Source organism: Xiphophorus couchianus, chromosome 1 (assembly GCF_001444195.1).
Source record: "Xiphophorus couchianus chromosome 1, X_couchianus-1.0, whole genome shotgun sequence".
Lineage (NCBI taxonomy): Eukaryota > Metazoa > Chordata > Actinopteri > Cyprinodontiformes > Poeciliidae > Xiphophorus > Xiphophorus couchianus.
The window spans coordinates 16,249,178-16,276,540 of record NC_040228.1 but is presented as its reverse complement, the minus strand read 5'-3'; the positions used below and the strand labels follow the sequence as shown (position 1 = coordinate 16,276,540).

General features: G+C 39.6%; 1 protein-coding gene across 1 annotated transcript; it reads left to right on the top strand.

Annotated features, from left to right (window-relative positions):
• Positions 1–8,039: 8,039 nt before the first annotated feature.
• Positions 8,040–27,127, top strand: LOC114152015 (protein Wnt-2b-A). The gene is made up of 7 exons (XM_028029669.1): positions 8,040–8,091; positions 10,412–10,491; positions 12,749–13,622; positions 17,108–17,328; positions 21,681–21,958; positions 23,034–23,298; positions 25,774–27,127. The coding sequence occupies exons 3-7, from the start codon at positions 13,441–13,443 to the stop codon at positions 26,001–26,003; spliced, it is 1,176 nt and encodes a 391-aa protein (XP_027885470.1). The 5' UTR covers positions 8,040–8,091; positions 10,412–10,491; positions 12,749–13,440; the 3' UTR covers positions 26,004–27,127.
• Positions 27,128–27,363: the final 236 nt, after the last annotated feature.

Genomic DNA, 27,363 nt, shown 5'->3' with positions numbered 1-27,363 from the left:
TGAATTCATTTCTTTCTGATATTAACATTTATTTGAACGATTATCTGAAAACCTGACATGTGTCAAAACAAAAATGATTTCCAGTCGGTTAATCTACCAAATAGCTACCATTCCAAGAGATGCATGGCTCTTTGATATTTCTTCACTGCCTCGATAGGAAACCTAAAAAGCCCAACATGCTAATCTGTTTGTTGTCTACTAACAATATGGGAAAACCTGACATTAAGAGTGGGTAAATTAGTTTCATTTGAAGCATAACGGCGATCTTAAAGTCTATTAAACGGTTTCTCTGGTCTCTTGGGGGCAGTTCTACAGCTGGAGTATTTGGACAGGAACCCACTGAGGGGAGGAGATGGCTATCTGGAGCTGCAGGGCAGACTGTGGATGGTAGAAGCTTCGGATTTTATTTAATGAACTTGAAAAACTGTTTTTCTATGAGGAAACCTGCGGAGATACTTGGGACAATGTTTCTATATGTGTTTCTGTGTGTGGGTGCAGTTTGGTGTGTGATTAGAGATAGTCGCCTTTAGGCCTCTTTGTATGCATGTTAGCACACATCTGGATATACTTTTGCCTCTACAGTTATACCTTCATACCCAATGGCCTTATGTGTGACCCTTTAATGCTTTCCAAGACTTTGAGATAAAACCAGTTACTGACTGCCATATCTCCACACCAGTGCCATCTGTTCTTATCCTCCTAGTTTTCTTTTTTTTTCAATCATTTGTTGATTTTTTTATTTATTTTTTGGGGGGGGGTCAGTAATAGTGGTAACAGTTCCAGGTTTGGCTTAACAGTGTACGCTCAGTCAAAACACCCATGAAGATTTTACTGCTTTGTTAAGGTGATGATTTGTCTGTGTGAGGTTCAGACTGTTAACACTGTACAGGTGGGACTCTCGCATCTCTACTTTAAAAAGCAGCTTAACTCAACATGGTCAGAAATCCTCAGGTCAGTTCCAATTTGTTCAGGTCTAAGGTTTAGATCGGGGTATGAGGTCCGCAGAAGGGGGTGAGCGACTCTAATTCAGACCAGCCTGGAGTCAGAGTAACACTTAGCATCAGAGCTCCTGGAAGGTGTGACTGTAAATGTTTATCATGTTAAGCTTTGAAAGGACTTTTGAACAGGATGTCTTGGAGTTTTGTTGAGCACAAACACACTGAATGATTGCATACCTAAATGTTTTACATAGTGACCTTGAAGGTTAAGCAGTACAGCCGTAGTCCAAGTCGTTGCCTCTCGCTTTGCGTTAAACTCGATGTAAACTAAAGGTTCATGTCCTACCTAGAAGAAAAAATTGGAAGATAGTGTTGATTTCTTTGTACATTCTGTTTGTTACTGTATGAGAGAGCCTGTTGCGGCCAGCGAGTGAGTCCAGCTGTGGGGTTTCAGACTCAATAAAGACAACTGGCATAAACCCACACCTTAAAATGTCACCTGAAAATGATGTCACTTACATAATTCTAACTCACACAAAAGCTTTTGATAATAGCTATTTCTCACCGACTACCATCTTTGCAGCATTTTGCTGATACAAAATTCGTCATGTGAAGGTTTTAAGGTTGTGAAGCATAAATGTCAGGTTGGATACCTTTCCGGAGCCTCCTGTATCCTGGATAAAGAAATAGGGCAGTATAAAAAGTGGACAAAACTGAACAGGGCAGCCCACCTATCTCAGTCCAACATGCGGTGGGCAGATGTATGTTCTCAGAGTACAAAAGGTAGATTTAAATAGGAGCCAGCTGATTTTAATGCTTTTTCCCGAAAACTGGTCGTCATATTGTCTGTTGCTCCATCTTTTGCTTATCGTTGCAGACACCTATTGCTAATTCTCTCTCGTCGTTGACCTATGACTCTATGGCCATACTTTTTCACATCCACACCCACCTCTCTTTTGTTCTGCTTCGGGCGGGTGTATGTGTGGTAGATTTCAGAGGTGCAGGTAGAAAATAAATCCATAGCAGCTCTGACATCTCACAGTTTCTGGTTCCCATTTGGTCCAATGTCCTGCAATCAGTCACTCTTGCTCTTCGCCCTTCATTCTTCATTGTTCTCATTCTGAAGACGTCTCCAAATAATTGGGAAATTTCTTGAGTTACACTAAAAATAAATGCAATGGATATCATGTGCTCAGAAGAAAAAGGTATCCAAACCAATAAAATAAAGTCTGATCATCACTTCTTTGTAATTTATTACACCTTGTAGGCAGCAGTGTTAAACTGACAAACATATTTAATGATAACATGAGCCAACTTGGAGTGGATTGTTGCTGCCAGCTGCTAGCACAGTCCTGAGGGGAACGAGTTCCTTCATGGTTCTTTCATCTATGTGTCTATCAGCTTGATCAGTGAAGCCACTTAATGTGGACATGTGTTTCTTTGTGCTATCAGAGTGCTAAGAGGCACAAACACACACACACATGCATAGTGAAATGAGCATCTGTTTTAAATCGCTTGCAGAACGGATCACCGATTAAGTAGTCTTTAGGATTTAAAAGAGCTTTAATGCAACACCATTTAAATTATGTTGCATCTGCTCCCTTTTTCTTAATGTGGTTACAAATTAAAACAAATATTTAGATGTTTTTGAACCAGATTAGATTTTAACTGAAAGGAAAATCTACATCTAAATCTAAAGTACAGCTTATGAATGAAGGAATAAATAAATGCGTTTGTGTATTTTTTGAACCTCCCTTTCTCCAAATGCGCAGTGCTTTTCCCCCCGAGTAATTCCATTATAAATGTAAATGACTTAATAGACATATGTGGTTTGATTTATTTGCATATGTGGACAGGTTTTTACAGACATCTGACGAGAATTTCACATCAGTTGATTTCATTTTCTAACTCTTATTCTACCTTCAGTATGTGATCTCCATGAATTGGCGGTACAATAATACCGCTGCAGTCATGGTTATTATATGGTTTTAACCATTTTTTTATTTGCAGTGCAATATTTTGATTGGAATATACAAATTTCATAGGTTTTGTTTTAGAAAAAGTATGAAAATAATATAAGCGCACTGAAGAGAAAGAATCAAGTTGAGTGATCCAAACAATTTAGAGTTGCAGAACCTTAACGGAGATGTGCTTCATCTTAGTCTCACAATGTATTATATCTTGGGAAATCATGAGAGTATCAGTCATTTGTGACAATACTTTCTGCTATCCCATCCATCCATTTTCTTCCACTTATCCGGGTTGGGTCACTGGGGTAACAGCATAAATGGAGGTCCAGACTTCCCTTTCTCCAGTCACTTGGGTCAGCTCCTCTGGGGGAATCCCAAGATGTTCTGAAGCCAGCCTAGAAACATAGTCCCACCAAAATGTCCTGGGTCTTCCTAAAGATCTCCTGCCTCTTTAAAATTCATTCGAATATGGCTGCATCCATTTTTACTTTCATATACAGAGGATTGCTGTATACAAAGTGTGCATGTGGATCACTTTGGAGTCATAACTCACAAGTCTGATTGTGGCCACATTTCATTAGTATTATGAATAACCACATTTAAAAATAAAAAAAGGATTTAAGCAAAAACACTGGTTTCAGCTTTAGATCATGTGACTAAAACTAATTTTAGTAGAAGTATAAAAAAACTGGGCTGTGCAATTAAACAAACTGGTTCAGCAAACGTTTTAGGACTAGTATAGTAACAATATGTCAACAGTTCTTAACTGGTCCTTTTGAATTTAAGTAAAACTATGGAAAATGATGTTAGCATAATCTAAAACATTAGTCATATGGTAGGAGTTAGATTGATTCTCTTGTGATACCTCTTTAATTCTCCAAAGTGAGATCACTCTGACCGCTGCTCACAGTTAAGATGATGCTTACTAGTAACTATTCTACACAACAACTCTAGAAGTATTCTCTTTTAAGATTGTCTTAAAGGGCTATTGTTGTGTACAGATGCCATCCTGTAAATAGGCTTGCTGCTTGTGGCAGGAATGTGGGCTTTATCAAAGCCTCTTGATGACTGCTGGTATTGCAGAAGCTGAAAGAAGTGGGGGTGACCACCATGCTGGAGTCCTACCTCCCAGCGTGTGTATATATGTGTGGGGTGTCTGTGGTACAGAATGCCTGAAACCAAACTAAAATTGATTTTTATACGCTTGTCGCTAAAAGGAGCCAGATGTGGCTGCCTACAGGGAGCTCACCATCAAAACTAGCTTATATACGTTTTTTTTTTTTTTTTCATTTCTCTAATGAGCTGTGGAGATGCACTTCGTTGTGTATGCATTATTGAGAAAAAACCAGCGAGCCACAACAGCATTAGTATAACTCCTTATCTGTTCTAAAGCTGGCAAGTCTTTGCTTGCTTTTTGTGGTAGCAGTAAACACAGGAAACCTCTTGCATTTAATGGAGTGAAAATTAGCATAATTTTAGCACATAAATAATAACATAAATAAAAATTCCAATATAGAAGAACCTCTCATTATTGGAGCAGCCAAACTGACAAAACCAATTACCTATGGACAGGTTCAAAGAACCTAAATGAGAGGTGTAGCACTCATATTCAGAATTAGAATGTAAGAAAACATTTTATTAAGTTATATAGATTGAGGTACAATATGTTAGAGAGTAAATAATGTTTTACCAGAATATTGTTGTCTGACCTAAAGCTGAAAATCATACATTAACACAGAATGAATCAAACACACAACCACAATTAGACAATTTGTTTCCTCTTTCATGTCAGTTAAGATTGATGAAATTATTGCCATTTGCTAAATACCACAATTGCAACAAAGCTACTAGTGAATTGTTGATACACAATTTACTAGTAATTGGTTTGGTAGCATTTAAATCTTATGATTTGGGTCAAATGTTTTAGCTTTCACAGCAGCTTCCTGGAGTTTTTGGGGGGGGGGTTTTGCCCACTTTAACTGCTCAACTAGTGTTACTGATTCAGGCTTGCAGGTTGCCTTTCTGGCACAAACGTTAGAACTCGTCCCAGCTTTTTTATGACCAGTCAGAGTTCTTAAGCCATTTTGTAACTGATTTGGTTGTAATCATATCCTCATTATCTAATTGACCCATTAGTGCCCAAGCTTTAACTTCCTGGCTGATATCTTGAAATCTTGCGTCAATCTTTCCAAATGCTGTTTCTTCCTCATGATGGCATCTATTTAGTAAAGAGTATTAGTCATTGTGGCTCAACAACAAATTATATTCCTCAGAGCAGATTTTATATAGCAGCACTTTAAAGGCACATGTGTGGCTGGGCAGTTTTTAATACAATGACTGAAATGGGAAAAGTGTAGCAAATATATTAAGACAAATGAAACGCTCATGGAAATCTAGTAAAAATAAAAATAAAACTATATCTGACAAAAATATATACTTTTATATATTATATATACTTTTTTTCCCTGTTGAAGCTAAAGTTCTCTTAAAGTAGGTACCAGTACCTGCTCTATCACAGTATCTAGAAAATATAACCATTACTGTTACCATGGTGTTGATTGTAATATATATATAAAAAAGCTAATTGCGTAAAGGGGGTGCCATGTAAAATTGATTGATTGCTTTCATTCTTTCATGCATGTTTGAGGAATCTTCAAATCTACTGTGGCAACCATGTTCTACAGCTCCTCCAGACTAGCGGCAGCAGCACTTAACAATTAGGTGTAATTCTGAGTTTGTTGAGTTTATCATGCGAACTGCTTCTCAGTCCAACACTGCTGAGAACATTTGCAAAGGGCATAATGAATAGGCATTGTGCCTGTCCATTATGCACAATGCCTATCCATTGTGCATAATGGATAGGCATTATCCATTATAATGCTGTGTTGACTTACTGAGAGGAAAGAGCAGGACCTTCTTAAAGAGACAGAAGCCAATTCCAAGGCATCAAATTGCAAAATAAAATATCTTTAAGTCATGTTTGCTATATACAGCATTTTTTTTAATAAAAATCAAAGGTAAAATAGTTATTTGATTTGCTTGTACCATAAAACGGCAGTACGTTCCTGGAAAATTCATAATGCCCTTTTAACAAAGCATACAACCTTTATAGATCAGTTGAGAAAAAGCACAGGGGCAGCATCTGAGAAAGGAGTGTTAATTGAAAACGAATGTGTCTACTCTGGCGGTTGGTCAGAGATGGGCTGGGGTCCCACTTGGCTTCTACTTCAAAGATACTGCCCGCCTAACTCCAGCGCACCTGCAGCCATTTAAACCCAGCTCTCATCGCTCAGGACATAGAGAGATCTCTCTCACGGTTAGAGCCTTCATCGTTTTTTGTTTTTTTTTTCTGCCAAAGGCCCACAATGGTCCATACTTAGGAATTCAGTTTAAGATATTGCACACCCTTCAGGGTAGATTTGAGTGACAATTTCACGCAGGATGATAAACCACAAGATTAGCGTCACCTCCATCATTGTTCACACAGATCTAAAGCCTACACAGGATGGAATGGTATGCACACACCGTTTTATCATAATGTCATGAAATGAAACAATGCACCCATCCCTCATTGGTAAATTGTGATTGATACATTTTTATTTTGTTTAATTTGCCATTCTCATGTCTGTTTATTGTTTGACCTTTGGAATAAAAAATAATAATAGTAAAAAACAGTGGACAACTGATCTATATTCTCCATTTCCCCTTTTTTCAGCTAGATCAAATGATAATAGATGGGTAAGTTACACTCATGCCTCTATTATGTTGCATTTACGATAAGGTTTGTGTATATAGTTTCTACACAACAAAAATAAAATACAATAAGTAATCAATAAAGAACAGCATATACAATCTATCTAAAAACACAGACATATATTCAAACTAACACAATGGAATCAAACCATAGAAAGTGTGAAGAATTATCGAAAATGGCATAACCTATAAATTTAAAACAGCACAATAGAAGAAAAGAACTAATATTTTTGATCAATTCTCACTAAATGCTGAAAATTACAGTTGTCCCTGAGCTATTGGAAAAGAAGAAACTTAAGAGAGATTTTGAAACCTGACAGCCTTTACATGCACCTTTGATATCTTACAACGAAGCAAGAAAACGGCCAAATTAGAGGCAATTCAGGCTCATTACATATCTACTGTGATGCACATCAAGCTCTCTGATGACCAGTCCGAATCAAACATCATGGATAAACTGCAACTGATGCCAGCAGGCTGCCTCACACTGCAGCCAAGATCCAGACATACGCTTCCACCAGGATAACAAAACCACCACAACCTCCCTGAAGACGTTTTCTATACTCTTAATCCAGTGTGACTGGGGCCTCAAGCAGTGATCTACCACAGGCTTCTCTGTAAATAACCACAGACTCCTATGTCAATGATAGCGTAATGCAAAGAAGATGGTAGTTTAGAGGTTTAAAACATAGCATTTACATTTAATTTCTGGCATTGGTGTTGTTTTAAAATGTTTTTTTTCTGCTTTACCAAGATGAAGATGCAAAGAGAGTTGACAGGTAACATATTGCCGCGTCATAACTGCTCCACAAAACCTCAGTTTAAAATCGTATTTATTTAGGGTTTCTGGGATATTTACATTATCACTTTCAGGTTTTATCTGAGACGACATTATTTATTTGTCGGCGTGCAAATGCGTTAAGAAAAACTGACGTTCTGTTAGAGTCGTGATTTTGTGGATGGCTGCATAAAACAATTTTGCTGATTTAGTAGCTGTCGCAATGAATGGCAGTGATTAATTTTCACCATTTAGTCACAATTTCCTCATAATATGACATGAGGTTTCCTATTATGAGCAAATCTAAAACCAGAATGGTTCCTTTTATGCAACTTTTTAACCTTAGCTGTGATTACAACCTGATTTGTGTCACTGGGACATTTAAAGATAAAATACAGTGTTATCATGGACCTCATTTAAAACTTGCAAGATACTTTTTTTTTTACTTTGAAATAATTAAAGTAAAAAAAAATGTTTTTTTACTCACAAGTTTCCAAAGAGGTAATCATAGGTCACACACCATGTGACCTGCTGTGTTCGTCACACAGACAAAGCCCTATTAAAACAGGAAACTACTCAGCATTTACTCAGTTCTTGTCAGAAAAAAGCAGCGACAATGTCTGTGCTGTAAAGATGACCAGCATCAGTTGAGGTAAATTTCAACAATCATTCCTTTTTTTTTTTTTTTTTACAATATTTACTTATTTGGCTTTCTCTAAATTGCACACTATTATAAAACCAAGAACATATAAGTTATTGTTAAGTCAAAGATGACTGGGATGTTTCGAGTGTCAAAAAAGCTACTATGACCTGAATGCTCCTTTGATGTTGTCTGTATCACTCGCTCTATTCTAAGTCTCGCTGTGTGTATGTGTGTGAGAGCCTGTGCACATTCATGGACATGTATTTTTTTTTTCTGGTAAAGCATGACGGCATCTTCCAGCAACGCCGTAACCTTCTGTTATAGAGTAGTCAGGATGACATCCTTGGACCCACAGTCTGTTCACGAGTTTTATCAAATCCATTGATGGCAGGCTATTCCAAGGATAAAGTAAGAAAGGCTTGCAAGTATGCAAGGCATTCATTCCCCCTGTGCAGGCCAACCGTGATGTAACATGAGTGTACATAATCTAGAATATGCACATGTGAGAACAGGTTATTATTATTTTTCTTTTAGAGACGGACGTTCCCGGAGCAGAAATTTCTGAAATCGCACTTTTCAGGGTGAAACATGATCGACAAGAGGCTCAAACGACACGTACTTACTGTATATGCCAGCCAATCAGTTTAAAAGCTTCTGAAGTTCCAGCACCACTGTATTCGTTCAAAGCACTTTACCTCTGTCGGCAGATCTAAATTTACAGGACAATAAATTATTGAGGCTCTGGATTTCTGGTGCACACATTGGGGCCTGCCAAGGACTAAATATTTTTAAGGTCTGTGTTGTAATCTGGCTTTAAGTTAGCTTCACATATACACCAATACCAAATGATTTTCATTTGATAATTATGGGAATATGCTTTCAGGCTTGGCTGTTTTACCCTCAGAGGTTATTTCTAATATAAATGTCCCATTACAATTAAACATAAGTCTAATTCGGTGTTAAAATATATAAAATAATCACGATGTATATTCTGTTCATAACTGAGGTCGTGAGGCTCCATTAATGGGGGATTTACTCATATTAATAGAAGTATAAGGTGTTGTATTGCAAATATCAATATGCAGGCATGCACAGTCAAAACCAGATGTTCACAATCATTTTATAAAGAAGACCCATAATCACTTTTCTAACATTAAAAAGACTCATTTATCTCAATTAGAATTCTTTTAGTTATTTGCAAACTGCAAGAACACTATGAAATGTTCATCTTTTTTTATTATTTTCTTCTAAATGGGAGGTTTACGTGGAAGATCTTTTGCAAGAATGGTTTGCAAATGTTCAAGGCGTCCCCCCACCCCCGCAGATATCAGCCATGAAGCAACATGAGAGGCAAAATCTAGAATATGATTAGTTTGTCTTCAAACAATTTTGGCAAAAGCCTAAATTATTCTAAAATCACCCTTGTTGTGACTTTAGCTTCAGATAGGGTAATTCCCAGCATTAGGCCTAAAAGGGGAGCAACTTTTGGTGTATAGTTATAAAGACATTAATTCAAGAAGCATGCAGTTACTGTGTAACAGAGATGAACACAGAAGAAAAGCAAAAGTCCTGGTGAAAATGCAGGTTGAAAATGGTAGCGGTGTCATTACCCACAATGAAAGGACTTAGGTCCTACGATGCGTTGAATGGTCACACAGAGATAAAGAAACCTTTACTCCCAAAGTAACTACAATGACATCGGGAAAAGGGAGGAAGATTGGAAACCAGAGAAAAACATCCAATTGAGAAGTTCACGAGTGGCGTCGTCTTGTCAAGAGCAAGATTTGCTGCAGGAGGGACCGGTACATCATGAGGAAAGAAAATTTCCTCATGAAACATCTGAGGACAGAAATTTAAAGAATTGGCAAAAATGGCTTGTTCAATTAAATAATGAGCAAACTAATTTGTGTTTTTGAGGCATTTTTTCTTACACATGTGGTCAGAGTAAAAATAAACAGGGAGAATTTGGATGAGGTCAACGTACCACTTCCCTTCTCCCCTCAACCCGTTTGTCACATCATTGTGGGAACTCGGCCAGACCTGACTGGGGGCTGCCGTTCCTACCAGACGCTTGGTGGGATATGAATACTCACTGAGCTCATCTCTGGACTGGTGGCATCATGGCATCACACAGTATAATCCCCACAGAAAGGACACATTACTAAGCTATTAGTCCAACTCTTCCATCTAAACCGAATGCCTTAGGTCCAGTCTTTTATTCAACCCTACTGCAACCCTACTGTCAGATCTAATCCTGAGTAACTCGAAAGTATAAACATTAAAATCCTTCATCACTATAAATTTCATCTTTATCCCTGTTTCTCTCCAGTCCGCAGTTTAAACAGCACAACCCAAATCAGTACTTTTCCTCTGTGAAGACATCTGTCAGATTGAACCCAGCACATCAAGGTAAACTTTTCATCCGTCTGACAAGGAGGCACTTGACTTTGTTATTGTTTATGGAAAGAAAGCTGGAGTCAGGTTCGCTGGCGAGGGAAGAGACACGGGAGTTCCAGCTACGGCCCCAGGAGGGAGAGCATAACTCAGATGTGTTTGTACTTCCCTAATTCCTTTTGATTTAGCAGAAAACAGCATGCCAAGCTGCAGCGTGCAAAAATCCTCTGAAGCCTGAGCTCCTCTGTCTCACCTTGCTGACTTTCACAAACCTCCACCCAGTGCTGCCCTCTGCATATCGCCTTTTTTTCCTTTTTTGTTGTTGTTGTTGTTTTGTTTGTTTTTTGGGGGGGGGTTCTGTGAAAATGGTGAAAATTAGATTTGTTCTGTCAGCAGGAGCAGCCTGTCTGGCTGGGCTATAAGCAGAAACACTAAAGTCTCTAAGAAGCTTAGCTTTAACACTAGCTTTGGCATAAACACTGAGGCTGTTTTCAAAAGCGTTTGAAGACGTAGCACTTCGCAACAGCTTTCCTTAAGTCTAATAGTTTCAATTCCGACAGGGATTTTCCTGATTTGTGAGCTTGTTCATTAGTATTAATGGGGTCACCTGAATCAACTGTGGCTTTCTCCACCCAGGATTAGTTAAAAAAAAAAAACTAAAAATTGTCAGAAAGCAGTGGAGTGTGTTTATTTTAGAACATAATTTCTGACTTATAGGAGTAGATTGTAATTTCTCAGATGTCGTTGAGGGATGAAAAATAATCCCAAATCTGATGATAGCGAGTTCAAAGGTGCTATAAATGGACCAGCAAAAATTGGGCAGAGGGCAAGGATGGTTGTAGGAGGAGAAATTTGTGTCTGTGTGTGAGGGCGTGCGTGTGTGTGTGTGTGTGTGTGTGTGGGTGTGGGTGTGTGTGTGTGTGTGGCTGAGCACTCTCAGCATTCTGCCTCACACATATGGTTCATATTTAGGCCATGATGCTGATCCAATGGACAAGTTGGCACTGTTTTCTTGATTCTTGGTTCTACATTCCAAGCTTTTTTTCTCACATTTTAACCTTGGAAGAACTATACAAGGGGTATGGATGCAAGTGAAATGGGTGTTTAAATATGCATTTGTTTTGTAACATGCGCCAATGAGTGACTGAACTCCTTTTAAAATCAATGATATTTGCTCATAATGTTGGTTTGCGTTGTTTGCCACCCTTGTTGTGATTCTTGCTCTCTGTATCTTGGCATCTCAGCCATCTTTATGTTCTCACAATTGTTGTGGCCTGTCTACTTTGTTGCTAGAAGCTGAAGCCACAAGAATACACATTTGATTACATTTGTCTCTTTTTATATGGCTGGTTAAATGAGGTAATGATATAAGCATGTCTTGCAGAAATAACTTCAGTTTTTTTGGGGGGGGGAGTTACATTTTATCACCGTAAAACCACAAAATTTTATGTGTTTTATTGGATTATGATCTGATAAACCAAAACAATATAGCATATAATTGCAGAGACATGATCGTTGATTTCTTTTACCAATACATCTAAAAATTAGCTCCCATTAGTAAAGTCCATCTGTCTGTAATTTTATCTCAGTTCAAGCATTTGCTCTTTTAAGGCCTCAGAGGTTTTGGAGATAATATTAATGTACAAACAGCATTCTTGGTTCAGACCAAGGAAAACTAAGACTGCACATTACGCTCTGCACAACATCCCCGTAGCGACACACGGTGGTGGCAGCATTATGCTTTAGAGATGTTTTTGTTCAGGACAGAAGGTGGCAATACATGGAATGAAAACGTGTTAAAAACTTTATGTCAGGGACAAAATTATATAATCTAGAACCAAGTATGTTCATGTTTTAGTCCAGACCAAAATCCTTCTGAAACTTGTCTGCCTCCTTCTCTCTGAAGATTTAAAAATGAACATTCACAGAATCTCTCCATCCCACCTGGCTGAGGTTGAACCATTATTGGACATACTATCAGTCTCTAAATGTGTCAAGCTGCTAGATACACACAAGACTTTCTGCCGCAACAGCAAAAATAAATGCATGCTGTGGATTTTTACTCTCACTTTTTTCTGTCCCTTAACAATAATGAGCCACTATCTGATTCAATGTAATAAAACCCTGATAAAATTCGTCGAAGTCCAAATGTTTCAATATTGTAGGAGTATAGAGAAAACCCATTTGTATTCTAAATATGTAATGCATTTATACGTTAGTCAACACCTTTTGTGTTATTTAATAATTTCCCTTGATGCATTTTACATTCCAGATGAGCTCAAGATCGTCACATCAGCAGCGTCATCACTCCTTTAACTCACCTTTCTCCTTCCTTCCTTTTAAACATCTCGATCTTCGCCAAACCCTGTAACCTCTGCTTCCACCCAATGAGGGAGGGGAGCTGTCCGCGGCGAGCCCTCCCTCATCTTTTTCTCTCTCTCCTCCTCTCCCCCTTAACTCGGACTCTATCCACCGTGCGCTAATAAAGGAGAGCATCCGACGCAGCGTAGAGTCCCGCAGCAGGCTGGGGAGCGGCCACTTCAACTCTGCAAACTTTGACTCCTGCCCTTACTCTCAACGTACTGTCCCGGCTTCTGGTATAAGGACAAAAACAGCAGGATCAGACCAAGGGGGAATTGAGAGCAGGGGCGAAATCGGCTTCGCTTGTGCCCCCCGCCCCGCTTCGTCAGGTAAGGCTCCGGGTTGGCAGCCAGAAGTTCTCAGGGGAGGGTCTGGTGCGCACATGGCACCGCAAACGCGCTCCTCTATCTGCTGACAGCCGCACAACACGGGACTCACACTCTGGATAATGAGGCCTTCCAACTTTTTTAACTTCATAACTCACAACAAAACTTAACAAGCTCTCACATCTGGAATAAGGATTTATCTATCCTTCCCCTTCTTTGCCGGAGGAAGGGGGAGGTGGGGGTGGCAAAAAAAAAAAAAAAAAAAAAGACAGGAGCCATGCTGGGTTTAAGGAGGATTCTCGGCCTCCGTGCAGCTCGGATTCACCGCGGTGGTTCTCCGGGAGCCGGACTCTCACCCGGGCCTTCTTCGTGTCAGAACCAAGGTGCCAGCTCAAGGATGTACTGTGCGTGTCTGCTGCTGTTGCTGCTCGTCACGCCTCGCGTGGACTCTTCTTGGTGGTGAGTGCACATCCATCACACTGGCCTATTCTTATCACCCACGCGATTCACTACAGCCGGTTGTTTTTATTAATGAGACAGACAATTAGATAATTATCAATATATCACAATTGTTCTTATCTTAATTTTCAAAAGATACTCTGTATCAAACCCCTAACAGGGATAAATTGCATTGGAATGAATTTAAATAACCACGTGTTTAATGTTTATACCCAATAAGGGATTCTTCTATTTTTTGTTTGTTTGTTTTCTGTTTGTTTCTTTATGGTCGCTATAGTTCCTCAACAAGTAATTTAAAATATAAATGCGCTTTTATGTATTTATTATTTTTGAAATGATATAAAACTTTACACTTGGAAGTATTATTTTACAAGTAAATGGAAGCAACAAAAAAAAACACTCTTAGTGTTTTTAAATCATAATTTCGTCTAATTCTTAATGTCGTGTCTCCAAAAATAGGAGCCAAGAAACACGACGGGGTGTGAAAAAAATTATGAGTTTGTGAATGAGATTCGAGCGTTTCTCGAAGGTGAGCTTGCCTTCTTTTCGTGTCAGTTTGTTGGCCCTGCCGCGCTGAGCAGTAATAATGATTACGGTAATAATATCGGCTCTTTGCTTTGCGCGTAATTTATCTCAGCGTCGTTGGCTAAGCTCGCGCTGCTCAGCTGGAGCGGCAAACTCGGGTCATTAATTCACCAGGTAGCAGCCACCTCTGTATCTGCGTCACACGTAGATGACTTTACCAATGTTAAAGCTCGGGCGACGTTACATAATAGAAAACGTTTGTGTGTGAGAGTAGAGGGAGTGTGTGTGTGTATGTGTGTGTGTGTTTATAGTAGAGGTGTCTGTGCTGGTAATGCTGGAATGTCTAATAGTTTGTGTAGATTATGGGAGAAGATATTGTGGAGGGAACAGGTGTTATTCCTGTTTTTTATTTGGGGGGGATTAGAGGATCCTGCAGAAAATCGTATTTTCTGCCATCTAAAAAAACATAACATCAGTTAAAAATAAATAATATTTTATATAACTGATTTTTTTTTTTGTCATATAAATAGAGAGATTGAGTGCAGTTCTTCTATTTTCTTCATTCAGAATGTTAATGTTTCCAGTTAAATAATTATCAACAGTGTATCAGAACTGCATTGGCTGGTATTATCTCAGACTCTGATAAACTTGAGTAAGACTATAACAACTTCAAGGTGTCTAATGTATTAAAAAGATAAAACATAGATATATTATATAGTCGCAATGATATATGTTTAAACAGAAAACTACACTTACTTATAAAATTGTTTTTTGTGGGATATTTTGAGTGCTATCTTGCTCTGTTTTGATCAAGAGCAACAAAAGCAAAGCAAACTGGTTGGCTATTGTCCTCTAGCTGACCTGCAGTCAGACACTTTACAGAAATGCAATTCATGGATTACCAATTGTAGTTTCAAGACAGTATTAAATTAGCATGTGTGATGAGTGGTGGTCTTTTGTTTTCATTTCCTTGAATATCTGTTTCTTTTTTCACTACATATTTCCAAATTTACAACAGACTTATTTCAAACACCTTACAAGCAGTGCACAGCTCCCGGAGAGGGAGGGGCAACGCTCCGTTATTCTGACACTTTGTTTGGCATCAGGATTTTTAACTGTAGAAAAATAAAGTCGAAGGTTTTGGTGGTGGTGAAAACTCTGTTGCACAATAGAACCCAGCCATTGCAACTCTGATTTTTTCTCAAGATCCAGCAATCATAGCTTAGTAGCTGATTTCTGAGTTTTGTATAGCTACCAATTTTAGCCCATTGGGATTTTTCTTGAAGAACAATAATTGCACTCAAAATATTTCTTCCTATGTTTCCTGCTAGGAGCACTCAACAGTTATTTGTATTGGGAGCAGAGGTGATGTGACATGCTTTGTTTGAAAGAACAGTCACTGTAAAATGTGGTCTGTAACAGAGAACATTTAGGGTTTACATTTTAAGTTGCCTTTAGCATTAGTTTATATTTGCAATTTGCATAACTATTTTCAAAAGTAAACATTGATGTCAGTGTACATGAAGAATGCACATGCTTAATTTAACTGAACGATTTCCAAAGACTTTTAGCTTTCCAAAGCCAACATGACAGAGGTGGAAAGCTCAAGAGAATACAAAATGTAAGTAAGGCATTAAACATCTGAAAACCCCTTTCAACTTATAGTCCACCATGAAACCAGCAAAACTGCAAAACTTTGAAAATGGTTTTGGAGCAAGATAACAATGTCGCACACTGAAGTCTATCTCTGCTGTTGGGACCTGAATGAACAGCCATAAAGCCTCTGAATACACTACTGTTTCTTTTTAAGCAATTTCTTATGTCTCAGGGTATTTTAGCAACTCTCTTTCTTCCTTTGTGTGGACATCTTCCACTCTGAAGATTGTTGCTGGCACATGTGCATCACATAATGCTCATATTTTGCTACTCAATGACTAGATAAAAGACTGGATTTTTGAGTTTTACAACAGATTTGCACCTTAAGGGCCCAGGCAAGTAGAAAACAAGTAGACTTTAGCCATCAGCAAAGTTTTTCACCTTGTGTTTTCCCAGTGCCCTGGTATACTCGGAAGTTTTAACACCATGTTATTTTTTACCTTTGGGTAATGATTTACTGTCCACAAACCCTCCTTTCTCTTAGAGAGTTACACTGAAAAAAATTAGGTGTGAATTGCTGCTACAGCATTTCCTTTGATGGGTATACAGCTCTTCTCCTTCCTATCTAATCCCACTCAGGGGAGTAGTGAGTCTCTAGAGACTACCTTCTTCTCAGCCTTAAACAAGAGGGCGATAAAGCTACAAGCTCCCTGGCCTTCCTTGTCTGATCCGTCAACCCCCCCCCCTACAGCCATAAGTCTGGAAGACGTCTCATGTATAGACATAAAAAGAGTTCACTTGCCCAGAAAGTTCACTTTGGGCAACCTCAACAAGGTGTCTTGGGAAGATACTGTAAAGTCTGCTTTATTTGGACATTTGAAGACCCTTCTGGTTAGGTAAAAGCAATTAAGCAAAAGACAGAAGAGAATAAAGTGAATAAAGTTTGACAGGGTTATTGGACTCTGCAGACTTAGAGCTCTGATTTGTGACAACATGATTTCGACTGGGAAATGTTTAAACACACATACACTCACAGGTCTTGTGCAGAGAGGTTAAGTGCTTATTTATTTGGAGAGTGGAGTAAATGGTTTCCACTCCCCTTCTACTCGCAAACCTTAAAACTGTTAAGTGTAGTGAACTCTGACTCACAGGGGGCTTGTTTCGGTAGCTTTTCTTCATGCCACTCTCCTCTTTGCGTCCTCTTGAGAACACACATTCAAGTCAAAACTACATGAAGCAGTCAATTGCAGGATGCCACCAATTGTTGTGTCCTAACCATTTCATAGTGATATTAGAAATGACATGGAAGATTACTGATCGCTTCATACAACATCTCCAAACTTTATTATTTCTGGCACTCTCAGGTACATCGGGGCGCTGGGAGCTCGTGTAATCTGTGACAACATCCCCGGCCTTGTGAACAAACAGCGGCAGCTCTGCCAGCGCCACCCAGACATCATGCAGGCCATCGGCGAGGGCACCAAGGAGTGGATCAGAGAGTGCCAACACCAGTTCAGACACCATCGGTGGAACTGCAGCACACTGGACCGTGATCACACCGTCTTTGGACGTGTCTTGCTCCGGAGTAAGTGTAAAAAAAAACTGCTTGGTGAACCTGAAGCAGTTTCACCAAGCAGGTCTTTCTTTGAACTTATGTGTTCACCCTTTTTCTGCATTCTTTTGCGTTATGCAGGCTATGCTAAGTCTGCATGGTGGCCCAGTTGTTAAGCACAGTTCACATACAGCAAGAAGGCAATAAATTCGAATCCCAGCTCATTCCTTTGTGCTCGGTGTTAGAATATTTTTCCAGTGCACACTTTGTTTTGTTTTCTTCCCCCTCACACTCCACAAACATGCAAAGTTAACTGGCTACAATAGTTTTGCTTGGTGAGCTTTACAAGTGTGATCCCCATGTAGCCCTTTAAGAACTAAGTGGCTACAGCAGATGGATGGATGGATGGATGGATGGACGGACGGACGGACGGATTGATCCAATGTACTTTGGCACTGTTACATTCATTGAGCTGCGTTTCATTGCCATGAATATGTTCAGATTGTAGAGGTGACTTGATGAGAGAGTTCAGATTTTCAGATCTAGGTTTGGTTCTGTTTTATTGTGCTTGGGAATCAGTATTTTAGCTGAAGTAAATTTTAATTTTGATGATCAGTTTCACCATGGAATTTAGCTCACAGGCCGGTGGTTTTACACTCCCACCCACAAGATAGCAGTGGTGCACTTGTTAGTCACTGTCAACTTAAAATAGAGGAAAGAGAAAGATTTCTTACTAAAGGTTCAGTGCTTTTGGCGTCTCATTCCATTAGAAGAGCCAAATTGCACTTCTCCACTTCGTTTTATTATCATTTAAAGGCTTCTGTTCAAACCTAATTTAGCAAATATGAATTGTTTGTGTGGTGCTAAGCATTTTCTATGCAATGACTTTATAAAACCTTAATTGTTATGTACCTTTTTTTTTTTTGCTAAAAAACAGAAATGCTGCAGTGATGTTTGAATCAAACCTTTATATGAACACCTGAACACAATCAGGGAAACAAATCAAATAAATTAATGCTGAACTCTTGACATTATTGCTTCACATTTTTTCCTAAGTGAATCTAAATATGTGGTGGTGCAGGTCAATCAAATCAGGAATTTGAGTGGTCTGTACCACCACACTTGCTGACGATTGACCGCCTACTTTCTTTCTTTTACATAACGGTACGATCTCAGTTTGCCCTTGCATGTGATTGGCTGCATGGTTTATTGGTTAAATACAGTTAAACTTCTGTCAGAATGGATTTTGAGCAAAACTGAGCAGGAGGGTCTCAAGATTGGGCAACAAAGAGTTGAATTATGCAACCATATTGTTTCCAAATGATACACCACAACTTATCAAGAAGCTGATGTGTTTTTTAAAATCATCCATTTGTACATGTGCGGAAAAATTGTCGTTTTAAGTGCACATCACACATATATAGTCTCACAATAGCAGGACCAGGCAGATTCTATCTGGTTAATATAAAACTTGAATGTAACTAAAATGATGAATGTAAAAAAAATAAAAATAAAAAAAAATAAGGATGAAGGATTAGGTTGATAGGTTGATTTTTTTTTCTCTTCCCTTCACATCATTTTGTATTTCTGTAGTTTCTGTCATTCCACTAACAACCAATGCCTTACAGTCACTTTCTGTAGCTCTACTATTGCTTAGGGTAGAAAAATGTGGTCATGGGACTCCAATGCATATTATCAACCAACAGGAGGTCAGTCAGTTATTTTTATTTCTGTAAGGGACACAGTTTGTAATGTTTTAAGCAAGTAAGTTGGCCCAAATAGGATCAAAACCACGATCAATGAAAAATGGCTAACAGAAAGCCTTTAGAAAAAAACATACCGTTAAATTGAAATATGTTTTAGATTCCTGTATATTGTTTGGGAAAGAAAATATTACCAAGCACTGTCAGGTGAAATCATTCAATCAGGTTTATTCATATGTTGTGGACAATACAGAGAGCTTGTAGGACAATCAATAATGAAGAAATTCTGGGTGAAAAGCTCTAAGCTCTGCCAGGCAGAGACAACACATGAGTTTCATACCAAGGATAAAGGATCCAAAACAAGGGGAGAGACAGTCTGGTTCTGATGCAGCTGTAGAAAACATTTCCCAACCTTGTACATGTAACCCAAATAGCTTTATTTTAGTGGGACTATACAGGAACTTAGAATAAACATATAGCAATATAACTAGCAGATGTGACCTTATTGTAACTTTCCACTTCAATGTTCATAACTATTTATCTTCATAATTCCGTAATACAGTTACTCATAAAAAAAATGTCATCCTCTACGTGGGTCCAAAATAATTTATTTACAAATACAAAATGAAAGTAGTAAGGCATGAACTTGTCAAAGGCGTGAATAGACTCTGAATAGATAATCTATTATTCTTTGTTATATCAGGACATGGACCATCCATGCATGAGATTCTGAACAGAGGCAGCATCATTTGGAGTTACAAAAGAATACGGGTTGCAGACCCACAGTGCATAGTATTTCTCACAACGATTTGTTTTCCAACAAGCTCCTTTGCAGCTCTTTAAGATGTTAGATTCAGTCGGAAGAAAAAAAAAGAGAATGTGTCAGTGTCCTTATATCTAGATTTTGACGTCAGTGACTTCCTACAGATTGTTATTGGGTCTGGGCCAACCATCTCAAGCATGTGTGGGGGCCGTCAGAGCACGGCGGAAAATGAAAGATATGAAGACACTCACCCTGCCTGTACGGCTGCGTGTGTGCGGCAGGGGGAACGAAGGGGTGAGAGGAATAAACAGTAATGTAGATGTAAATATTTAGAGAGATATTCTCACTGTCAGGCAAACAGCGCAGTTTTGAAAGATGACCAGCGATGCCCTCGTCACTGCTCTCCCACATGCATCCCGTCTGCATCCTCTGCCCCCAACTCCTCACCTCCAAGAGTAAACGGGACACTTTGGCGAATATACAGTACAAGCAGTTTGCTCACTGCAGACTACGCAACAATGTTGGTTTAATGCTTGTGTGCTCTTTCCTTTTTCCATAAAAATGTTAACAAATACTCACATAAATACATAATATATCCATCAATTTAAAAGACAAAAAAACACCAAGTGAAGTGAAGGACACACACACACATCAACAAATTGCACTCTTGGTCAGATATTCAAAGATACAAAATATATTTTTGGCACACAGCCAGTGTAAACAGCTGTATAGGTTAGAATATAGGCTCATGAAGCCCAAAAAAATCAAAGTCTTATCTTACTTGAACTGGAGATTTTAGATAAGAAGATGACAGATAGGACAAAAATTCAGCTGAGATACATTGCAAGTCAACAACGTTAAAATGAAGGTTTAAACCCTCGGGAGCTGAATGTGTTTTGGAAGTGACATACAAATCTATTTATTACACGTCTGTATATGATAAAATTACATGAACCCCTGAGAGCAGTGCTAAGGAAATGGGTTGCTTGAATAAAAAAAGAATTCATCATTCATAAATTCCTGTGTAAATATTAGGTGTTGATTTCTCTTCACTGCACATGAATAGCTTCCAAGCGGGACAAGAGGAAAAGCTCTGTGATGACAGCGTGTCAGGATGTGTTCGCATGAAAATTCAATGTGATTTTAAAACAAACAGCTGAAAATTCAGATAGTTTTATCACGTTCCAAAGTAATGTCATTGGGCAAACAAAAAATTTCAAAATGAAATGTCATGTTTATTTGCTCCTATGTACGCGATAAAGTAAATGGACTAACTTTTCTTAAACGATTTAACCTGGTGAGTTAACAGAGAAAGATTTGTGACCTTATTTAGGGACTGGAGTTTTTCTGTCATCTCAGAAACCAGCTTTAAATGCATTTTTATTGTGTTTCCGTTTAAGAAAGTAAAGGTTAACTTTGATCCCTTTGCTACGTTTTAGGCCACTTTGCTCACAGAGACATTGCAAAGAGCAACCGTGACCGATCACATCATAAAAATTTCTTTTTGTATTTGGCGTGAGCAATGTCCTGGGGAACCGGCAAAGAACAGATGAGCAGAGCAATGGTAGATAATGTTCTCATGACATCATCCTGGTGCTGATAAATGGGGTATCACTGTGTCTGTATTTAAACAATTTATGTGAGCAGGGGAGAGCCCCACAGCGAGGATTATTTCCATGATAATATTTAAACAGAGCTGCTCTTTACTCCACATCGGGGCTGATTTACTCCATCAGCTGCACCTTCATGTCCTCATGGCTCACAACCAGGTCTTGTCATGGCAGTATGTGCATCTCTGGAAGTGTAGCATGTGCCACGATGCTGTTTTTTTGGTTCGTTAAGGACTTATTGCATGCTGTGAGTGAGTGACTGTGTCACCTGTACTCAGAAACTTCTATATTTATATCCTTCCCTCTCAGGCAGTCGTGAAGCAGCTTTCGTCTACGCCATCTCCTCAGCGGGAGTCGTGTATGCGCTGACCCGTGCCTGCAGCCAGGGGGAGCTGAAGCTGTGTAACTGCGACCCCCTCCGGCGGGGGCGAGCTAACGACGGAAAAGGAGACTTTGACTGGGGTGGATGCAGCGATAACGTCAACTATGGGATCAAATTTGCCAAAACCTTCATTGATGCCAAAGAGCGACCCATCCGGGATGGTCGGGCACTCATGAACCTCCACAACAACCGCTGTGGCAGAACAGTGAGTGGATGATTTCCATATAAAAATCATGTGATTTTGATGGTTTAAATAAATGACTCAATACTAAATAAGTAAAATGTTGATAACTGCTACTTACTTTGGGCACTTTTGGCTCATGTACATTTTTTTTGTATTTATTGAAAATTTTGAAAATAAATATGGGCAAGAGACTGGATTTCTTAAGTGTTTAAACATTGTTTTCTTTTTGGAAAATCTTTTGCAACGTTGTACCCAAATTAAATCAGAAATAAACAAAACATGAAGCTTCTTTAGCTTCAGCATTGATATGTTTTTTGTTTGGTACACATGAGATGCTTTTTTTTAAATTTTATTTATTTGTCTTTCTTGAACTTCGAGCAGTCGGGGATGTTTTCCTAAAATGGTATCTCAATCATTGGTTTTAAATCATTAGTCTTTACTTTCATTTAACGTAGAAGATTTGTTCATCTTGATTAATATTTATATGAATTACACCAGAAATGTTACAAACACCGGTGCTGTTGAACTCAGATTCATAAAAGAAAATATGGTCAGCTGAAGACTAGTGCTTATTTTTACCTGTTTATTGTTTTACATACACAGGTGAGTCTAAATCAAGGGCGTCCTAGTCCAGCCTTTGAGCTCTGCCAAAATACACCTTGTAGCTCTCTCCTCTCTCCAACAGAACTGAATCAAATGGCTCATCAGCAAATTTTAGCTCTGCAGAGGCCTGGTAATGACCCATTAATTTGATTTATTTGGTTATTAAAAATCCTTTCTTAAATGCTTCTTAATTTTCTAGATTGCTACATTATTTATATGCCTGGTACCAAGCTTTTATTTCGAGGACAAGCATCTACAGTGAAATTTAATTCTACATGCTGTAGTTGGCGTTATACGCAATCTTAAAGCTCTGCTCAAAATCAATGCAGATGATTAAATTTTATATATTTTTTACAACATAGAAGACAGATGAAAGTTAGCAATGAAAGGGAAAATAATAATAGTAGATGGCCTTAAACATTTTGCAAGACATTAAGTCAAATGTAATAGTGATTGAAACAATATTAATCAAATACCAAACGTCTTCGCGCAGGCGGTGAAGCGCTTCATGAACATGGAGTGTAAATGTCATGGCGTGAGCGGCTCCTGCACGCTGCGGACCTGCTGGATGGCCCTATCAGACTTCAGGAAGACGGGGGACTACCTGCGGAGGAAGTACAACGGGGCGGTTGAGGTGATCATGAATCAGGACGGGACAGGCTTCACTGTGGCCAACAAAGCCTTCAGGAAGGCCACCAAGAATGATCTGGTGTACTTTGAGAACTCTCCGGATTATTGCCTCCAAGACAAAGCAGCAGGTAAGACTGCAGGAGCGAGGAGGGGGTAAAAGACAGAGGGGTTGTTTCTCATGGATGTTGATGGATTGCCCAGACTCTTAGGTTTTAGAGGTGCTATTTATGTGTTTTGTGTATGCTCATGCATGACTAGTGTGTTTTGTGGTCATAAATGTCAGTGTGCGGGTGTGGGTGCATGTGGGCAGGGGTACACGGGCGTGTGTGTGTGTGTGTGTGTGTGTGTGTAATAGTAGTCAGATAACACAGCAGGCCTCCCCTGTGATGTTGGTGGAAGCTAATATCTTTGTACCCTGAGGACATGGTTGTTCTGTGACCACCTGACCTCTGTCAGTCTGTCAATTCTCTCTCTCACACACACACACACACCCACGCCGACACGCACACACACACACAACCTTGTGGTCAGGAGATGTCTTGATTTCTCTTTAAACAATGAACCTGATCATACAGTATGTGACTGTTTCAAACTGACTGGGTGATGGATGAAGAACCGTTGGACAGTATTTGATGACGTTATGTTGAAGCTTTTTCAAGCTTTTCCATGCACTCTCTTATTTTGTCTCCCTGTCTTTCTGTCCCTTCATCCACCCTCCCCTGTCATTCTCACCTTCTCAGTGGAATCCACAGCCTAGGGACACAAGCAGCTAATTAAAAAGAAAAAAAGAAAAAAAAGTCACTTCTCTGTGTCTGTCACAGTCTTTCTCCCTCTCTGTCTGTCTGAGCTAAGCGTAGCTTGAGGGCAGAGTGGGCCTCCGAGTGTGAGAGCCTGTCTGTCTGTCACGCTCCACTGTCCATTTAACCCTCACACACACACACAGAGGTGCTTCAAAGGGAGCAGTGGCTTGGGAAAGGCAGTGTAACTGCAGGCCGCTCTACCAACACCGCATAGTTGTGTGTGTGGGTCTGTTGTTGTACAGGCCGCTTGTTGTGATAGGTAGCAGTTCAAACAGGGAGCTTCTCACACCAAACATGAACGCTAATCTCTGTGGGGATGACATTCACATAAGACATGGACAATGTGCCGCTGCACTGAGTGGTAGCCCGGCTGCTAAGCGCTACGAGGCATTCATCACCGCTGACGAGCGTTTTAAATTGATTTGGCATCATAACCGCACCTACTGAAACTCAAAGCACCTAAACTCCGTCAGATTCACTCACTTTACCAGAAATGGTAAAAGTTTCAGCTGCACTGTTCTACTGCTTTTAACTGCTCTCAGTTAGCACCATTTTTTTTTTTTAATTTGTGGTATATATCTTATTCTAGCCTAAGATAAGCTGTTTAAATCTGATTGAGATCCTTTACTCTTTGTATGGAAGCGTCAATAAACTGCTTGGTCTGTATTGAGCATTGCAAATAGGTAATACTTTACATTTTTATTCACGTGACTCTTAAAAGGGTGATTCTTAAATTCTGTCAGGTCAGACGAAAAAGGAGAATGCAATATTTAGTGGCTAAGGATCAAAAAGATAAACGAGTAGCAGATCTGGGAATTGCAGAGGGATTTTATTCTTTTAGTAATACGTGTCAGTGATTGAGAAATAGCAGTAAAACTTTGGTGTGTCCTGACAAATATTTAATAAAATTGCAATGCCTGGCAAAAGCTTTACTAGGATACATCTAAATATAGTCAAATGCAGCCATATCTTGAGTTTTAGAGACATACAGACTTGCAGCTGTTACTCCGAGAAAAGGTGGTTCTACAACGTATTGAATCGGGAAGCTACATACGTAATTATGCCACACTTTTCAGTTTTTTTATTTGTAGAAGGAATGCTTCACAATTATGCACTGCTTTGGTTCGACCATGCACACAAGCTCCTGATAAAATTCATTGACGTTTGTGACAAAATGTGAAATTTTGTGACATTTTTGCAAGGCACTATACAGTTTGTCTTTATTTCTTTAACTGTAATCACTGTAGTTTCTTTTGTCACTGCTCATGCTACTGTAAACATCAGCTTTTTTAGGAAAACCATCCATCCATCCATCCATCTTCTTCCGCTTATCCGAGGTCGGGTCGCGGGGGTAGCAGCTTCAGAAGGGAGGCCCAGACTTCCCTCTCCCCGGCCACTTCTTCCAGCTCTTCCGGGGGAATCCCGAGGCGTTCCCAGGCCAGCCGAGAGACATAGTCTCTCCAGCGTGTCCTGGGTCTTCCCCGGGGCCTCCTCCCGGTGGGACGTGCCCGGAACACCTCACCAGGGAGGCGTCCAGGAGGCATCCTGACCAGATGCCCAAGCCACCTCAACTGGCTCCTCTCGATGTGAAGGAGCAGCGGCTCTACTCTGAGTCCCTCCCGGATGACTGAGCTTCTCACCCTATCTCTAAGGGAGAGCCCAGCCACCCTACGGAGAAAACCCATTTCGGCCGCTTGTATCCGCGATCTCGTTCTTTCGGTCATGACCCCCAAGTGGAGGAGTTTAAGTATCTCGGGATCTTTTAGGAAAACAAATAAGTAAACTCTCAAATTCTCTGCGCAGGTTCTCTGGGCACCGCTGGGCGGGTCTGCAACAAGACATCGCGGGGCACGGACGGCTGTGAGGTCATGTGCTGCGGGAGAGGCTACGACACCACCCGAGTCATGCAAATCACAAAGTGTGAGTGCAAGTTCAAATGGTGCTGCGCGGTGGAGTGCAAGGACTGCGAGGAGGCTGTGGACATACACACGTGCAAGGCCCCTAAGCGAGCAGAGTGGTTGGACAAGACCTGAGGTCGCGCTGCTCCTTTGTTCCCATCAAACGCAGCCCCACCCGATACCCCTCTGCAGGACATCATGTAGAAAGTGGCATTCTGGAAATGTCTGTCCAAAAGTGCTATGCATCTCCGCCCCGACCTTGTCTCATCATTGCATGGCTTCTTTTTCTTTTTTTGTTTTATTTTATTTTTTTATTTGTTTGTGAAAGCACTAAGACTCCATTATCCATCGTAATGAGTCAACACATATTAGCTCCTACTATTTGTGAATGTCTCTGTGATTAAACCTGCTGGGATCAGATGTCAGTGATAACTTGGCTTCAAACAGAGATTCAGCCCAGACGACCTGCTTCTGGTGCGTGATACTGCTACTTTTCAAATGGTCTGCTGCCTTCATGATTCTTAAAAGACAGATGTTACTTGAGCCTCAAAAAATATCCAGTATTATTAATGGCATCATATCATATACTCATATAACTTTGCTTTGTTTATGTTTGGTTTTTTTATTTTGTTTTTTTCAGGGGGTATAAGGGGTTTGGGGGGTGCAAGGATTATCTTTTGGGATAAAAACAAAACAAAAAGCATACTTGGTTGGACTGTGGACAGTACCTTGGAAAGTGCAATTCAAGATGTCTAAACATGGCAATGCGTTGCCGGACAAGCGTCCAGGAAGAGGACTGCAAGAGGAAAAGGAGATGGACATCAGAGGAATTTTAAAATAATGGACAAATGCATCACTGGAGCATAGAGTGACACTGTGTAAAAGGACAGACAAAAGGAGGAAAATGAAAACAAAAACTGTTTATAATGGATTATTTAAATTGTAAAGTGTTGTTTCATTCCTCATCTGTTGATGAGACTGCACTACATTGGCTTATGCAAGGAGAGAGAAGAGCACTTGCATTACTGTGATTATACAACGAGTTTTAGTCTTTTTTTTTTTTGTGTGTGTGTGTGTGTGTGTAATTAGAAAAACCTGCTGCTGAGAAGAAGACAAAGAAAACTGAGGCATTTATGGGTCACACATCAACCACGACATCCACAGATTTCACTTTTCTGCTCTTGAGCTTGCTTGTGTAACATTTTGTATAACGCTCCATCTAAACAGATGTTCATATAAAATATATGGTGAATTAGTTTGTTGCTGGTTGGTTTCATTTTTGTCCAATTACATATATCAAATAATGGGCAAATGATGGCGAGTAAAGTGAATCAGTCTTGATGAGACTAAACAAAGAGCAACTATATATTTGTAAAGTTTTACTGCAGTCACATAAAATGTGAAAGAAGTACTAATATTATGAACGGCAGTAATATGCAACCATTTTAAACAAAGTCTTATGGTTTTCCAAATTTGACTCCAAGCTACTGGGCTT